The 18,343-nt window shown below is 40.8% G+C and overlaps 3 protein-coding genes across 3 annotated transcripts in view; 2 read left to right on the forward strand and 1 right to left on the reverse strand.

Moving 5' to 3' along the window:
- Positions 1 to 1,727: 1,727 nt before the first annotated feature.
- Positions 1,728 to 4,529, forward strand: LOC126393097 (potassium voltage-gated channel subfamily E member 2-like). Its single transcript, XM_050048959.1, has 2 exons — positions 1,728 to 1,877; positions 3,831 to 4,529. The coding sequence occupies exons 1-2, from the start codon at positions 1,848 to 1,850 to the stop codon at positions 4,155 to 4,157; spliced, it is 357 nt and encodes a 118-aa protein (XP_049904916.1). The 5' UTR covers positions 1,728 to 1,847; the 3' UTR covers positions 4,158 to 4,529.
- A 2,657-nt stretch (positions 4,530 to 7,186) lies between these two features.
- Positions 7,187 to 14,404, forward strand: casq2 (calsequestrin 2). Its single transcript, XM_050048956.1, has 11 exons — positions 7,187 to 7,733; positions 10,456 to 10,540; positions 10,620 to 10,720; positions 10,825 to 10,936; positions 11,415 to 11,488; positions 11,566 to 11,696; positions 11,790 to 11,835; positions 11,934 to 11,988; positions 13,582 to 13,682; positions 13,783 to 13,857; positions 13,954 to 14,404. The coding sequence occupies exons 1-11, from the start codon at positions 7,497 to 7,499 to the stop codon at positions 14,218 to 14,220; spliced, it is 1,284 nt and encodes a 427-aa protein (XP_049904913.1). The 5' UTR covers positions 7,187 to 7,496; the 3' UTR covers positions 14,221 to 14,404.
- Positions 14,405 to 14,532: 128 nt separating this feature from the next.
- The window catches only part of LOC126393093 (vang-like protein 1), a 29,460-nt gene continuing 25,649 nt past the window's right edge, over positions 14,533 to 18,343 (reverse strand). Inside the window, exon 9 of the mRNA XM_050048955.1 lies at positions 14,533 to 17,701. Coding sequence (XP_049904912.1) covers positions 17,441 to 17,701 — 261 coding nt within the window. The 3' untranslated portion in view covers positions 14,533 to 17,440. The remainder of the gene's footprint in view (positions 17,702 to 18,343) is intronic.

Here is an 18,343-nt window from a genome sequence, read left to right on the forward strand (position 1 = left end):
CTCTTACAGTCACTTGACCTACCTGTAAACAACAATAAAAATCTTTGGATTGACCTTAAAAGAGCAGTGCATGCAAGATGGCCCAAGAATCTCACATAACTAGAAGCCCTTTGCAATGAAGAACAGGTGGAAATCCCCCAAACAACAATTGAAAGACTCTTAGCTGGTTACAAAAAGCGTTTGGAAGCTGTGATACTTGCCAAAGGGGTTGCAACTAAGTATTGATCATGCAGAGCGCCCAGACTTTTGCTTCAGGTCCTTTTTTGTTATTTTGAAACTGGAAAATATTGAATTATTAAGTAATCTGTGTCATCTTTAACCTCATGCCATTTGGAGATCAGTTCGTCTTCTACTTACTTTTCACAGTAAACTAAATTTTCACTGTGGGTGCCCAAACTTTTGCATGCGGCTGCACTGTATAATGATATTTAAGATTTATTTTATAGTTATTTAAGATTTGTCTACAGTTTACTGTTCTGGGTTATTTTACTTCATACATAATGTGGGAAAGAAAACAAAGCTGTTCAGGTTGATACAGAATCTCTTGCTTTTATTGTGGAAAGCATCAGATGTGCTGGTCTCCTGGTGTCAGTCTATTTCAACACACATTGTGTTGTAACGTTCTTCTTTCATCACACTGAGCCAACGGAAAAATTCCAGATTCTTTTTTTAATTCTAAATTGTGAAACATCAACATGGACAAAAAACTCCACATATGCACATGCAAATTTTGATTTCCATAAGGCACGTTTTGCATGAGATTTTTTTGCATAGAACAGTTTTTTATTGCACATCAGATAAGGGGCTTTTCTGTCCACCTTTGTCATCCTTTCCCTTCCCTTTAGGCTGCTTTTTCACCTGTTACAGGCTCATTTTCAGCTCCAGTTTTCTGCATTTATGTATGTGTTTCTTTGTGCTTATGCTCTTTCCACATACTGTCCCCTCTATGTCTCACTTTACAGAGCAGAAAGCCGGCAAAGCATCCACCCGCTGGCGCTGCACAGAAAAACATAAATGATCCCAGACTGATCAGAGGTGGTGGGAGTCATCTGCTCCAGCAGTGTGGCTCTGAGGGGGAGAGACAGCAAGTAGGATCCTGTTTCAAGCATTATTGCCAGACAGATAACACACTGAAGTGTCCTTGAGCAAGACAATGTATCTTTATGACTTCAGGGTGCAGCTTTGTGACTGACACTGATACCTCATTTGAACTCAAATGAAAATCACGTGTTTGCTTCCCCACGGTAGACAAACAATATTATATTAATAATAATCATTGACACATTTCACTAAAAAATACATGACTGCATGTGTACACGAATCTAAGATGTACTTCATTTTGCTGCCGTCTGGGGAGAGCTACAGCAAATATACTATAGACTGTCTATGTCCCCTTGTAGTGAGCTCCCTCTGTGTGGGCAGATAGGGAATTGCAGGCAAATAAACACTAACAAGCCACTCTCAAACCATAGTATTTAATTTCCTGCTCTGTATTTGATGCTGTTATTTGGATTTTAATGCATATATTAATGTATTTTGCATGTATGGGTGTGTCAGGTTAAAACGACTTTCAGCTCTTAACTTTTCCTTATCAGATAGAGGAAATACCAGCACTTTGTATGCCTAACATCGTCAAGGTCATGCCCCAGTAACTTTCCTTCTCACCCACACACAGAATAAGTGAACACACACGGTTCAGCCAAGCAGAAAAGATTAAAAAAGTAAACACAGTATGAGCAGTGGTCGACTTTCTATGAGTTAATGACTTTGTTTCTTACTGTAACCAGCTGCTGTCTCTCTCAGTTCCTCTTTATTTTTCACGTTTTCACGCCAAGGTGACCAATATCATGATGCGGCCTTTGAAAACCTGGCAGAAGGTTGGTACCGTAAAATGAAAAATACTGTATTTTTCATTTCTGTTTAGGTAAACGATCATATGATTTAAGGCTGCTGATCCTGTTTGTCATGTTCTCTTGGCTGTAGAACTGCGCTTAAATGAGTGTAATTTGGTAGGCAAAATTATTTTGAAGCAATCAAATATCAGCTTAGGTACTGATGATTTGGCTTTTTTTTTTTTTTTAAAGCTTGATTACTTGTTGCATGCAGCTTTAGAGACTCATAACACAGTATTGATTTCCAGATTCAGCTGATGTTCCTTACTGGCCTTCAAAGCAATATGATCCACTTTTTTTTTTAGCAGTGTTTGCTGTAGTCACTAAATTACAACACAGTTTAAAGGCCCTGAAGCCTACAGAGTCCTGATGAAGCAGAATAGCTGCGTTTTTGAATGTTAAAGAATGTTAGTTTGGATTTTTTGAAGTTGGGTTGTATGACGTACTTATCCATAGTCAGTATTACATACAGTAGATGACAGTCAGTGTGCCCCCAGTTTGAATCTCCTGCTGTGAAGGGGTAAGCAACAAAACTAAAAGATAAGTATCAGTTGAAGGGTATGCTATATTTAGAGTATTTTCACAGCTTTACCTTTCTGTCAGATAGCCAGTTTTGACGGGGAAGGTGTTATCGGCTACAGTTCTCCTTCTTTGCTCTTGTCAAAGCCACGACTCCATTGACAAACCCAGTAATTTTAGCTCGCTGTACACAGGAGCTGCTGGTGTACCGCTGTTTTGATCAGTTAGTTGGTTTGTGTTATTGTGTGACTTTGGTGAATCTGAACTGACCCTTTTAAACGCCAAAGTCACACAATAACACAAGCTAACTAACAGATTGAGGCAGGGGTAGACCAACAGCTCTTCTGTGCAGCAATGTTAAATCATTGTTTTTCTTAATGGAGTCTGGCTTTGAAGAGAGCGATATAACTGCTTCATTTCCAACACATTCTCACTCCAACCTCGTCACATATTGACGTTTGGTCATGGACTTTACATGTCCAGATATGACTTGAAAGGTACCCTGGGTGCATTGGATGATGACGTTCTGGGACGCCGTGTCAGCTTCTGTCTGTTACATGCATTGTCTTCTTTCAAAATACACTTCCATTTACACAGGAAATTCTCTTAAAATATAAACACACAGTAAAACACCATGAATGAATGTTTTTTTGCCGTTAACAACTAACGCACCTGGTTAGGTTTAGGTACAAAAGCACGTGGTTGGGTTAAGAAAAAATAACAGGGTTTGGCTTTGTAATCTTATGGGACGAGAACATCGACTCCCGGGTTAAAGTCTGTATTTGTTGGATTTCGACAACCTTGGAGTGAGACCAGATTGTCATTTCCTGTTGGAAATCAATGTCTAACATTAGGGTAAAGCCGTAAAAATATTCTGAATATGCCATACACTGGAACTGATATAGACTTTTTTAGGTGGGACTTTTTTTAGGCCGCTAAAATATATATGTTTTGTCTAACCCCTTCTCAGCAGTAGATTGCTTAGCCTCCATGTCGGACTCCAGCCTGCTTCTCCAAACTGGGGGCGTGCCAGGTGATAGCTATTGTAAATTATATACTGTCTATGGATAAGTACCCCATACAACCCCTCTTAAAAAAAACTATAAACTATCCCTTTAAATTCCTGACTAATAAGAGCTACGGTTGTTTTTTCTTTATCTTAATCGTTGCTTATTTAGTCATGACTTTTGTCTACTGCTGCAGAGAAATACTTACAATGTGAAGTTTTCCAGTGAAATGTGTGCATTATTTGTTTACCCATAGTTGTTGGGTTACTTTAAATCTACTTTTTCCTCTCTTATGCATGCTGCAGAACTGAGTTTACACAACTCTGAATTTGGATGCTTCATAGACAAGTGTAATATGTCTTAAACTTTCTGGAAATAGCAGCAAATAGTTCTTCATATTTTCTCCAACTAGATGAGTGCATCTGATTGGTCCAACCTGACCCTTCACCTGGAGAACTCCCTGACCAGTGCTTTGGGCCATTACCTGGACAGCTGGAGGCGTAATGCGACAGCTGCAGCCGACGCTCTGGATAAGACTCTGGCTGAGGAGAACTTCAGGAACGTCATCTGGTATCTGGCAGTGATGATCGGCATGCTGGCCTTCATTGTTGTGGCCATCCTGGTGAGCACAGTCAAATCCAAGAGGGGGGAGCACTCTAATGACCCCTACCACCAGTACATCAAGGAGGAATGGACTGCTCAACAGGGTGATGTTGTCACCAACTATGGAGCTAGATAATGCAAGACTCACAGCAGATCATCATTATCATCAGGTGCGGCCAAGACAGTGGAGCCTGTCTGGATGTAGAAATGCAAAGCAACAGAATGAACGTTATATTCTTAATATAAGCTTTTTATAGAAAATAATAGGTGTAATCCCTTTGTAATCACCAACATTTTGATTAACAACTGTAATTTAATCCCATTTTTTTTTCCTCTGTAAGGGATTACAATTATATTTATTTTTTAATTTAATCACATAACTTGCTGCTGCTAATCAGAATAATAAAGTCTACTCAATATTGTACATCTAACTTGTGCTTAGCTCTATAAACCTCTAGATATTATAGATATTATAACACTATAGACTAACATCAATAATACCTTTTTGCCATAGGCCTGTCAGATGAACTCAAGTAACCTGTTACTGACACCACCTGTGATCCTCCAAATGTGCTCATTCTCTGACATGTTTGTGACATATGAACCTTCTAGGACCCTGGGGACATTTGGGGCTGGCCTACTGACCGTCCCAAAGGTCAGAACAAAACACGGTGAAGCAGCGTTTTGTTATCATGCAGCACAGTGTTGTTAGACAAGCCCCGACTCTGACCACTTTTAGGTCAAACCTAAAAACATTTCTTTTTTACACTGCCTACTCACTCAATTTTAAATAATCTCTTTATCTTTGCACCTCTTGTCTGCACTTTTTCCATTTTTAATAGTGATTTAAAAAAAATTGTAAATCATTTAGTAAGTAATTTGACCTTTTATATACATTTTTTCCTCATTACTCTTGTCTGTATCCTCTGTAAATCACTTTATATTGCCCTTGTGTATGATATGTGCTGTACAAATAAAGCTGCCTTGCCTTGCCTAAATTAATTAAGATTTTGATGTTATTTAACACTGCTGATTATATAAAAGTGAATGTTGTCACTATAAAGTTTCATAGTGATCATAATATAATAATATTTAAAAGGGCTGAATTCCATTTTTTCTTCAGTTCAAGGGCCCTGGTATTGTCTCACTCACTCTCTTGGACACTTAAATAGAACCATCGTTAACGTTATTAGTAAGACCTGTGCTTTTCCTGCTGTGACAAGACAACATGTCTGCTGTGGAAAAAAGCCTATTGACAATAAATAAACCAGAGATCAGCCTGTTACCATTTGGAGTATTTGTGTGTTTATTTTTTGCAAAATTATTATATTATATGCAGTGTTGGGTAATAATAAACTACATGTATATAAACTAGTATTTTAACTACATGTTGCAGGGGCTCGCTGATCTTTCAACTACACTCATATTTGCAGAGTGATTCAACTAGTAGCAGTTACTTTTTTGCCATATTTTGTGTAGTTAACTACTGAAACTACACAATTATCTGCCATAAAGGGAAGCAAATGTTCAGAGAAGTTGTTGCATGCTATTTTAGAAGTTACCTGACTAGCTGGGCAATCTGGCTTGGCACAATATCTCCTCCTGGACTCTGGTTTTTAAAAAGCAGGTGTCTGACTGATGGACATTGTTTGCAAAACATAAGCTGACATTTCTCTTACTTTGTCATAAATAGTGGGGTATTTTATTTATTTTTATTTTCATTTTTTTCTTATCTATGCAGGGGTGCAGCAGTCTCTGTGGCCCCTCCGCCCTTCCTCTCTTGATCTGTATCTCTGTCACACACCTTTCAAATTTTTTTTTTTATTACAAAGTCAGTTTGCTTTCTTCCACTCTCCTTCCTTCCTTCCTTCCTTTCTTTCTTTCTTTCTTTCTTTCTTTCTTTCTTTCTTTCTTTCTTTCTTTCTTTCTTTCTTTCTTTTCTTTATTGGAACCCTTATTTCCCTTTCTTGGGAAAAGACATGACACATGACAGGAGTATGCTTGTGCACCAGCAGCATAATCAGTCACTGACTTGGCTCAAAATACTTTTCATTCCTGGGTTTTCAAGGGCCCCCATACCATTGGAGTGCTGTGTAATCAGTTCCCCTCCCTCACTATGACGCCACCGCATGTGTGTAACACTTTTAATGACACTTGTAAACTCAAGTGAGTGGCATTCTATGCTGGCATGTGACTTTTTGTATTATATTTTGTTATAATTTGATACCACCGTCAATTCTGTCTTTTTTCTATAGTTCAGCTTCTTTCAGTGTGAACAGATTGGTACCTCACAAAGCTGTGCTTTCAAAGTAGCTTCCCTAACACTGATTATATTTTTTCTTAAAAGCTGAGATACGGCATAATTCACACATCCCCTTGAAACTGTGGAAAATACCCACTGGGATACAAGTACCTCTGTTTGGGAATCCCTGCATGTCTTAATTAAGCAGGTCATACTTTGTTTTCACCTGCAGAGGGCAGAAGAGGCTCCTTCTTAAGCAGCTAGAGAACTATTGTACTTCAGAATGGAGGTGAAGAAGACTAAAGAGGAAGGCAAAAATAGAGGTGCAGCTGCTGCGGCTTTGTCAGTGATGAAAAAATGGCGAGTGTGTAGACTAAATATAGAGTTGAAGAGGAAGATCTTTGAGCCAGTGTGCAGGTTTGTGAAGAGTGAAATTAGGAAAGTTGTTTAGAAACCAGGAAGGCACAACCAAAATGTTACATGTAGATAAGAATATATTCAGTTCATGGTCCAATGCACATGCTAAACTCATGAGACCATATCTGCAGAGCGACCACCACACACAGATTATTAGAGCTGCCCTTTGCACACCTGTTGCTGTCACTTAAAATACACCATCATTCTCTGCTCTTGCACCAAACCAAACATCCACTGTGTTTTTGGTCCTTACAGACTTAAACACCTCAAAATAACTGAACCCTTCAAATCTCCAGGGCTCAACTCCCTCCTCCCACATCCCCGACTCCCTCAAAGAGACATCAGAGACACAGAGCAAGAACTGTACTCACTATTAAATCCCCCGGTGCTATCTCTCTTTCTCACTTGCAGCTTTATTTTTAGCTTTCAAACAACTGGTCTCCTAAAAATGGGCCTGTCCTGCACAAGAAGTGGGAGAGGAGCGCTGCTATGTATGGTATCCACTCCCCCAGCACCTCACAGGCCCGACAGTGCTCCTCTTTTGCCTTTGTGTCTGCAGAGAGAAGGCTTGAAGGAGTGCTCACGGGGAGAAACAGTTGCTAGGTCCTGAGGATGCTTTTAGAAGTTGGATTTCTCTGCACGACTTGGGATGCTTGAGAAGTGCTGCTGACGGACCAACTTTTATCTGCAAAACTTTTCTGCAGCATTTCCTACACTCCCCTTCCTCTTTTAAAGGGCTTAGGTAACCTTTTTGATTGTGTAGTTTTATACCGTGAAACTGAACCCAAACTCGGGGGTGTGTGGTAGCTCCGCACCATGCTCTCCCTGTGCTTGTTCCTGCTCTCCTGCCTGAGCTTTGTGCCTCTGGCCCCGGCCGAGAAGGGCCTGGAGTTCCCACAGTATGACGGGAAAGACCGCGTCCTAGACATCAATGACAAAAACTACAAGAAAGCCTTGAAGAAGCACAGCATGGTGTGCTTGTTCTACCATGGGCCCATACCAGACAACAAGGAGCTGCAGAAAAAACACCACATGACTGAGCTGGTGCTGGAGGTAAAGTATTAAGAAGAGGGGAAAAGCAGGTACAGAAGAGGTGCCGGGGTGCATTTAAGAGACAGGACAGAGGAAGAAGAGCATGGATCAAATTTGAAATGTTTAAAAAAGGTTGTCACTACAGGAAATGGAGGAGAGAGAAAATGGAAAGGACATGGTTTGTTTTGGTGGCAGTGTTATGAAGGAAAGGACACTAATAGTTCAATAAACCAGACACATATAAAAGATTTAGAGTATAATAACTCCATATCAGTGCCCAAATAATCAGAGAGCCAGCTGGTGAGATATAAAACTCCAAATCTTTCCGTCTTAATCTTTGCATGTGTGAGTTTCGTCAAGGTCAATGTGTATCTGTACCCACTGTATTTCATCGCCTTAATTCAATGTGCGCTTCTGTCTCCTTATAAATACATCACCCTAATTCTCCCTGTGGTTCCCCTCCGCTGGCAGAAACAGACCAAGAGCTCATGTGTATTATGTTTTAGAGCGATACATCTGAAGGGCACAGCTACTTTCTCCTCTGTTGCAGTATTTTGGTAGTCTTTGTTGGGGGGTGAAAGCCAATCTAAAACAGCTCGGACTTATTTTGCATTCAGGCTCAGTCAAACAGCTGGTGCCTGACGTCTAATTGATAGACTAAATTAATCTCTTTGTTAGAATCCCATACAGTAGGGAACAGTGTGCACTGTGCCCTGTCTCATGTTACACATGGCTGAGGGTGAGTTGCTCTCTGATCTGCTGAAGGTAATCCGAACCCAGTCATGCAGTCCTGATATTAGCCTCACTTATTTGACACAGCACAGGTGGGCCATGTTGCTACAGAGTCAGGCACTCACGTACAGTCACTCTGCACAATGATGAACTTCTTAAAGGTCACATAATATTTGACATATTTGCTGATTTGTTCCAAATATTTAGAACTTGCAGATGGTTTAGCAGCTTTACAACCTGTTTGAGATCTACTGACTTCATCTTTGTTAGCGGAAAAAACTCAAAGGTGCAATTTAATTCTGCACTGCCATTTTTGGTGCATTGTTGGGTTTGTTGGTGCCACCAACTGTAGATCAGTGGAATAGCATGAAACAGATGGCAGGACCAAGCTGCGACCTCCAGGGCTGAAAAATGACGCAAACGCTGAAGTGCCAAAAAACCCTGCAGCTCTTTGAACAACCACTTGAGGCTGGCTCCAAAAGCAAGTCAGTCCTGATAATGTCAAAATGGCCAACTTTACAGTGGTACAAAAAAAAAGTTTCAGTCTCTATAGCTACTTTCCCCTTCACGACAACTGCACAGGGAAGTTAATTTTTTTTTATCAAGGCTTAAAGTTATGCAAAAATAAGGGCAGGCTGCTTTGAATGACAGGTTGTCTGCCAGTGTATTAGGTCAGATCTACCCCTCGCTCCTCCTGAACTCCACCCTCTTGTCCAAATGTGATCACCTCTGGTCACTTCTGGCTCCAAAAATCTAAGATGGTGACAATCAAAATGCCAAAACCAGAAACTTCAAAGCCACAAACCAATGGCTGATGTCACGGTGTCTACTTCCAAGAGCCAACAGGGAGTTAGCTTAGCATAAAGACTGGAAAGAAGCAAACACATAAAGACTGAGAAGCCGATAGTGTCCTCAGTCAGATCCACCCGTCGCTCCTCCGCAGTGCCGGCCTCTTGTCCAAATATGGTCTGTGTGGTTTGGGGGCACCATCACGGCTAAAAATGCTGCTGGTGTCTCACTAAAAAACAACTAGTTTTGTTTGTCGGTCTCAAACACTGGTTTGCAGCTTGGCAGCCATCTCACCAAGGTGTCAACCCATTGACCATCCCCCTCACTTCCTGACGACAAAGTCAGCTCATATGCATATAATCAGACCAACGCCACTTAACTTGTAGAAATGTTGATATGACACATGATATGAAGCATACAAATTGAAGGTATCCATGATTTACAGAAACGTACAATGCCAACATTTTCTTTTGGCGACTGGGCCGTTGCATAGCGGTCAAAACTCCACAGAACACCTTTAACTTTATGCAACCAAAGCTTGTCTCTGTGCAGTGAAGACAAGGGTGTAGGTTTAGTTTAAACGTTGAGGGGGTGGGATGGGGGACACAAATGAAGCCGGAGCAGGAAATTTTGAGCATCAGACATTTAATATCCTGCATTCTAGTGTATTTTCCTGCATCAGTTTGAGCCTTTATTGCAGTAATTTCTTTATTTTCAGCAAAATGAAAGTCCTCTCCATCTTCACTACTTACTTTACACATTGTAAATATTGAGGGGGACATGTCCCCTGCATCGGCCGTGAAATCTATGTCTGATAAACACATTAATCATAGAGTGGACAACCTTGTTCTATTCGTGGCAGGAGGATCTCACTTTTCTCACCTACTGTACTTCCCAGAACAATTGCCACAACAATTATATACTGTAGCTTTGGTTATATTTAGAACAAGGCAGCCTGGGTGATTATGTAACCGTGTCTTTGTGGCTCCTGCAGCTTGAGCACCTCTGTCATATTGCCAACTTTGGGATTCTTAAGACCTTAACCAAACCTGCAGTCAAGCTCCCATTATTTATTTAATTCACAAAAGCTGCCTCGATGAACATTTCAACTGACCTGGGACTTTTTGTTCTCAGAGCTCAGAACGGAAACGGATATTTGTCTTATGTGATCTGTCTTGTTCGTAGCATTTAGTCCATCATGATCTCTTTCTTTTGGCTGCAGCTTGTAGCTCAGGTTATGGAGGAGAAAGACATTGGGTTCGGAATGGTTGACTCGCACAAAGATGTAAAGGTGGCAAAGAAACTGGGTGAGTATATGAATACAGCATCACATATCTGATTGATACTTGCAGCAAAATCCTGAAAGTTGTGTGCCCTCAATCACAGGCCTGGAGGAGGAGGGCAGTGTGTATGTCTTCAAGGCCGATCGGGTGATTGAGTTTGACGGCTTGCTCTCGGCTAACATTCTGGTGGAGTTCTTATTGGACGTGAGTAGCCTGATTTAAGAGGAGATTCCCAGCTGCTAGTACCAATCAACACCAGTCTCGTCAAGCTTACTCTGTTGCTTCTCTCTCTGTCTGCATGGCTGTAGCTGTTAGAGGAGCCGGTGGAGTTGATAGGAAATGCTTTGGAGCTGAGAGCCTTTGATAGGATGGAGGAAGACATCCGCCTCATCGGCTACTTCAAGAACGAGGACTCTGAGCGTGAGTGTGTGATGCATGTTTGTAAAATGTTTTGCTGTCTGAACACAGCTCTTGTTAGCTGGGTCCGTGATGGGCTCTCCGTGGCTCATGCCTTCCATTATAACACAAGTGCATTTTAACCCCCTCATCTCCACGGGATTTACAGATCCATTTTTACCACTGTTGCACACACAGCTGCCACTGCCTGCTCCCATCTCACATGCTGTGGAAGAACTGAATCTAGAGTAGTATACTTGTGGTGATGAGCTGCAGCTACATCCTGTCTGACCAACTGTGGGAGCATTAAGTGGAGGTCAAAGTTCAGCTATTTCCGCTCCCTTATGTGCAAATGTCATGTATACAACAGCCAGAGGAAGCACAAACAGATGTGTCACTAGGAAAACACGAGTAGAGCTAAATCCTGTTGCTTACAACACAATACAGTCTAATAACACTGTATACTAATTCCTTCTTTCTCCCTGCCCTCTTTCATCCCCAGACTACGAAGCATTTAAAGAGGCTGCAGAGCAGTTCCAGCCCTACATTAAGTTCTTTGCCACATTTGAGAAATCTGTAAGTAACAAACAAACAAACAAACAAGTAAGCCGATGCCTCATTTTTCTTGACTGATCCGTGCTTTGTTGCTTCAGGTGGCCAAGGAGCTGACACTGAAGCTGAACGAGGTGGATTTCTATGAGCCCTTCATGGAGGAGCCAGTCACCATCCCGGGCAAACCTCACTCTGAGGAGGAGCTGGTAGAATTTATAACCGAACACAGACGGTAAACACACAGTTTTGTTTTTTGTTTTTTTTTACTTTAGGTCTGTTTTTTAAATACTTACTCTAACCTTTCATGTGTTTTCTGTGCTGTCAGACCTACTCTGAGAAAGCTGCGCGCAGAAGATATGTTTGAGACCTGGGTGAGTGATTGTCTGGCTGTAGACATTAACAAGTTTAAATTTAGTTTTCCCAGACACTTTTAGTAACATGACCTTTATACTTGTCTTCCTCTCTGAAGGAGGATGACATAGAGGGCATCCACATTGTGGCTTTTGCAGAGGAGGAGGACCCCGGTAAGGGTTTGCTATATGCAGTGCCACTGTTTTATTTTGGAGGGGATAAACATCAGTCTGTAGAACATATAAACACTGGAGATTTACAGCAAATGGCTTGATAACTCTTGTGTGACATTCAGTTAATAAATCAAACTTTATATATTTAGCACTTGTCATACAAGGGAGCCTTTATGTGTCTTAAAAATGCAGTTGCTAACAAGTGGCTAAATAAGACTACAGAACATCATCATACCCATGCTCATGTGACCATATTGTAGTTAGTTTATAGCCTTACATTAGCTTTTGTACTTCTGGCAATTGCATGTATGCTTTAAAAATCATAAGAATAGTGTTTATTTGTGAATATTATCTTGCTGAACAAAACAGTAAGTATAAACTTGTTTGCCACAGAGCTTATTTTCTGCTCCAATCCAAAATCCACTGGAAAAAAATCCCACTGGCTTTTTGTCGAGGGAACCAGGGGAATGCTAATTTCAGAGTTGGTCTACAAAAAATGTTATCCTTGCAGCACTCTATAAAGCAGATAAAACACTAATAAATAGAACAAAGACAAACTAATACAATAGAACGCAGAGCAAACAAAACATTTAATAATAAGAATATTAAGATGTTATGTTAAAAATCTAATAATGTAATGACAATGGCCATAAAACATCCTTTTGTATAAATTATAAGTCAACACAAAAACTGAAAGGCAACAAATGTAAAGGCTTCATAGCAATCATTTCAATTTTACTTTGAGTAAACTTATGTTTGTACTGAGCCGCAAACTGCAGGGTTGAAAAATGAAGCCAAGGCAAAAGTGCAAACGCATGCAGTTCCTCAATTGGCCACTTGAGGCTGGCTCCAGAAGCGAGTCAATCCCCATAAAATGCCCAACTGAACAATAGAAATAAACATGTAAACAGCCTGGTGCGAAAACAGTTTTGGTCTCTACAGCTAATTTCAACATTCATGGCAACTGTGGCTGTGCTTGGCTACTTGGAGTGAGCTGTGTGCTAGGTATATTAGGTCAGATCTACCCCTCACTCCTCCCAAACTCCACCCTCTTGTCCAAATGTGATCACCTCTGGTCACTTCTGGCTCCAAAATCTAAAATGGCGACAATCAAAATGCCAAACCATAGGCTTCAAAGCCACAGACCAGTGGTTGATGTCATGGTGTCTACTTCCAAGAGCCAACAGGGAGTTAGGTTAGCTTAGCACAAAGACTGGAAACAGGGTGAAACACTTAAAAAGTCACTGCACAAAACTGAGAAACAGAGAGCCATGATCAATGTGCTGGGTGAACAGTTATTTTTCTTCAGTCTTTATTTTTTATTAGTAAGCTTTAGAGGTGCTGGTAGGCAGATTTTGTTACCTTTGGACAGAGCCAGGCTAACTGTTCCTCTGTTTCTAGTGCTAAGCCGAGGCAACTGGCAGCTGGCTGTAGTCTAGTATTTCATTTACAACCATGAGAATGGTGCCATTACTCTCATCTAACTCCTGGGAAGAATGGAACAAGCATATTTCCAAAATTGTCAAACTATTTCTTCAGTTATTTCAGCTGCAGAGTTTTATATAACTCGATGTCATGTGCAAATACTTCCAGATGGTTACGAGTTCTTGGAGATCCTGAAGGAGGTGGCAAGAGACAACACCCACCTACCTGACCTCAGCATCGTCTGGATCGACCCTGACGACTTCCCCCTGGTGAGCTGTCAAATAAAAAAGAAATCATGGAGAAATATTTAGCTACATGCTGCATGTCTAATGGTATTTTTTGTTGTTTTTTGTTGGTGACCCCTTTCAGCTGATCCCCTACTGGGAGAAGACCTTCAAGGTGGACCTGTTCAGACCACAGATCGGAGTTATCAATGTCACAGATGTGAGTCACCCTGGCACCCTGTCTGACGCGATAAGAGTGTTGTGTTGAGTTTGTCCTGACAGTGTTTGTCCACTCTGTCGGTGTGTCTGTGAGCAGGCCGACAGCGTGTGGATGGAGATGGACGATGAGGAGGATCTGCCCACTGCAGAGGAGCTGGAGGACTGGATCGAGGATGTTCTCTCTGGCAAAGTTAACACTGAGGATGATGATGATGACGACGATGATGACGACGACGATGATGACAATAAAGATGGCGATGATGACGATGACGATGACGACGACGACGACGATGATGACGACGATGATGATGACGATAGCGACGACGACGACGACGACGACGATGATGATGATGACGATGAGTAATCTAGCCTAGCAAACTAGCCTAATGCTAGTAAGTGTTGACTCTTCTGTGTTTTTCTTCAGGCTGAGTTCAACATGGATTTCAGATAAACTACTGTACAGTAAAATGACTTTTCACAAATAAAACAATGCCAGATTTGTACTGAATATTTCTGCTGATATTAATAAATCTATTTAATATCCAAAATGTCTTTTTTGACAATGTAAATAAGCCTGGAATGGGTTTTAGGTTTTAAAATAAAGAATATATGTACTTAAGTTTCTGGACTACTCCACATTATTATGTTGGCCCTGAAAGCTCAATGCACTGCAGTTTATGAAAACAAATGCAAACAGACTACTCGAGCAAATAAAGAAACATCTTCACCAATATGATGACACGTGAGCAACATTTAGAAGAAGCACTGCAAATACAGAAATGCTCTACATGAAGTTCACAGCACAGCTGATGGGTGAGGCTGCTGTTTCACGAGCGATGCAAATATTGCCTCAGTTGGTTAGTTTTAGTCACCTACCAAAGGGCCACTTGCTTTTGCTTTATCTTGCTGTCAGATAGCCCTTTCTGGCGAGGAACTGAAGTTACAAATATCAATGTTCACCTCAGGGTGATAAAGCTCCTTATTATTTCAGAGTAAAGACTGGAGTCTAAAATATCAGTAAAACATTATGCAGCAGGACTTTCTCCTTTCTTCTCTTATCTGATCTATCATGCTGAGAACCCTCTATATGATATCTGCCAGAATAAATAGTTTTACTTTTACACTTTAATTACATTTTGCCAATAGTACACTTGCACTTTTACTTGAGTGAAATGTTGAATGCAGGACTTACTTGTAGAGGAGCATCTTTACATTGTTGTACTGGTAATTTCATTTAAATAAAGGATCTGAGTACTTCCTCCCCCGCTGAGCAGCACTTTCAAAACCTAATCTCTTTTATTTATAATCTCTTCAGTTACATATGTTGTGGCTCATTGTCCTCAGTGTCCATAAACCAAACTGGGTGGTAAATATGTGTTTGCATTTCTCTTTGCTTTCATTCTCCAGCGCCCTTTCAGGTAATACAACTTAAGATTCAATGTTCGGTTTACCTCAGTGTATTTTCTACCCGGGGGGTTACAGCTTTGAAATTGTAAAACCACATGCTGATCAGCCTCCATTTTCAATAGCAAACCTCTAATCTCTTTTCATCTCTCACCACTTCCTCTATCTCCATCGGCTTTATTTCTCACCTGAATTAATGGGCCAGGCAGCAGCTGCACGGGGAGATAATATTGTCGTTACACCACTGGATTGACTCTGGAAAGCTCATTACGATGCTAATTCTTTGTGTTGCTCTTCCTCTCTTGCATTCCTGTAGTTTCACTTTGCTTTGCTGTGTCCTCTTTTCTTTTGTAACTCATTGCTCTCTTCTTGTCTCCTTCTGCACACAGTGAAATAAAAACATGATTTTAAACAACAGGAGAGGTTTTTTAGCACTAAGAGGAGGCTTTCTTGATTTTGGGGTGAACTGTCCCTTTAATAAAGGATACAAGGTGTCCCACTTATCAATTATTGCTGCATAAAAATACAACAATCAAATGAGTTGAAAAGGTCGATACAAATATTTATTATTTTTTTTACAAATGTGACTTTGACACAGCTGCTGTGGTTTTACGTGTTCTGTTGTATAAAAGAAAATCGGGACAAAGCATTTGGGAAAGCAATCTCTTTTCTTCATTAAGTTCCCTTTCTGTCTCCTTTCTTCACTCTCTCTCACACACATCCACACACACACTCGCACACACTTAAAAAAAACACTACACATGTATGCTGAACACATCCCAAGAATGTATAACTGAGGCACATGTGTAGTCAAGAGCTATGTACAACCATCAGCACTCTAAAAGCCTAAACAAACTACACTGTCAGTGACCACAGTAACACTCGTGTAAATATAAATTTACAACATGACAGGTTTCATAAATACAAAAGGTTGTAAAAGCACAGATCAAATATTCATACAAATCAACAGTTTGAGTGAAGCTCAAGGCAGTGTTGCTGTTCCAGTAGCTGCAGATAGGTGGCAGTAGAGTGACACTGAGACAAAATACTGACAGCAGAAATACTGACACTGGGTTGAGCTAATTAACACTAAATTATTTAACTTCTACACTTGTTTAAATAGTTGCAAACATGAGATAAGTGACTAGAAATTTGAGTGAAATCTTTGAAGTTGCTGAATTAATATTCCTTTAGGTTTTGTGTCACCTGATGGTCCAGGAGACAACACATTACGCAGACAAATGCTGCAAAACTGCACCCTCCACATGAAGAGTTAAGTTGAAAATCAGGGGCACAAAGTTGACACGAGATTTAAAAGGTCAACCACATGAACCTCATAGCCGTCCGAACATTTAATCTCTCTGCTAGCCTACAAAAAAAATCAGTGTACACTGCACACACTTAACTGTACATACATAATAAGTAGTCACATGTGTTCGTTCACAATCTATTGGCTAGACCATCTATATTCAGCTGTACTGTAGCTGGCATTCAGTCCAGGAAATTCCAGTGATTTGACATTTGCAAACATATCGTCATCTATTTACAGTCCAGTCATCTCTACAAATACAGCGCAGACTGACAAGGTAAAAAAAAAAATCTTTGACAAGGTAAAAAAAATCATACAAGCAATGCACAATTTTGATATAAAAAGTCTGGAGGGATAAAGTATATTCACACATAAATACTGTACATACATCTGTAACACGGGACAGTTAAATAATCGAAGACTGAAAAAGAGCAGGGGTTCAGGTTCTATCAAATGTCCTGGTTACTATAGTAACGCTAAGGAGAAAGAAGAGACAGGTCGAGACAGATCCCGAGTGTACACAACACTCACAACACACATGCCTTTTCATCCTAAATCACACACACTCCTCCTATAATCATGAACTCTCCCACGCAGGCACACACCGGCACATGCAAAAGGAAGGAGAGAATGTGTGAGGGGTCATCTGTTGTGCATAGAGGAATACCTGAACCGTGTTCTGCAGACGTCAGGACAGAGAAATCCAAGCATATTCCCTCAGGACAAAGAAGAGGACACAAAGATACTCTATGTCAGGACATTAGATAAACAGAAGTACAAAAAACAGTACAAAAAGTTTTTTTTGTTGTTGAAAAAATTCAGTCAGATAACAGTCCTGTGAGTCCAGAGTCAGCGGCATCAGTCCGCTGTGTTAAACTGAGGTTTCTGATTGGAGCAGCAGTAGAAACTTGTGAGACTTGGGGTCGATGTACTCCTCAGTCAGTCGGATGTATGGGATGGCCTTGATGGTCACAGCTAAGCTAAAGTCAAGACACCTCAGCAGGAACTCTGAGCCCTCCTTTATGCCGCTGGTGACGGAAGCCTCGCTGACCAAAGTCCACTGGTCGGCCATCCAGCGCTCGGGGCCGTACTGCAGGGTCGGACCAGGGGCCAGATAGGCCTCAAGGAAGGCCTGGATACACAGAAACAGCCAGTGATAGTATTAAGTCACCAAGATAAGAAATTTATTTTAAATTTATTGAAAGGTTAAAATGATATTTTAAGTTTATTGCATTCTGAGTGAAACAGGAGTTTAAACAGGTATCAGACACTTACTTTTAAAGATAATTTTTATCCGAATTTAAGACTGACTTTTTGCACAAATCACATTTTTCTCATTCAACCACCACAGGTAAGTATAAAGGTAAGTAGTATACAGTACATGTAGTCCAGTGCAGAGGTAGGTTTTATGTAGGTATTAGAGTGAGATAGCTTAATCTACATTTTGCCAACAGGTAAGTATAAAGTAAAAAGACAGGCTGAATCCAAATGTCCAGTCTTCACCGCACTTCACCGTACTTCCAGACTCGCAGACTTTGCAGGCACATTCCCTGGAAGTCTGGGAGTGCTTAGGGCTGTCCAAATCCACAATTCAACCAGTCCACAAGGGGCCTCAAGCGGACTTTCTGCAGACTTCCAGGGAGTCTGCTTGGGGTGCAGACTTCACTGATTTAATAACCCACAATTAACTGCAATATGGAGGTGACATTGTGGGTTTTTCAATTGCCGAAAAAAAGTATGAATGTGTAAAGTAATTACTGATAGTACTGATAGG

Source organism: Epinephelus moara, chromosome 7, assembly GCF_006386435.1.
Source record: "Epinephelus moara isolate mb chromosome 7, YSFRI_EMoa_1.0, whole genome shotgun sequence".
Classification (NCBI taxonomy): Eukaryota; Metazoa; Chordata; class Actinopteri; order Perciformes; family Serranidae; genus Epinephelus; species Epinephelus moara.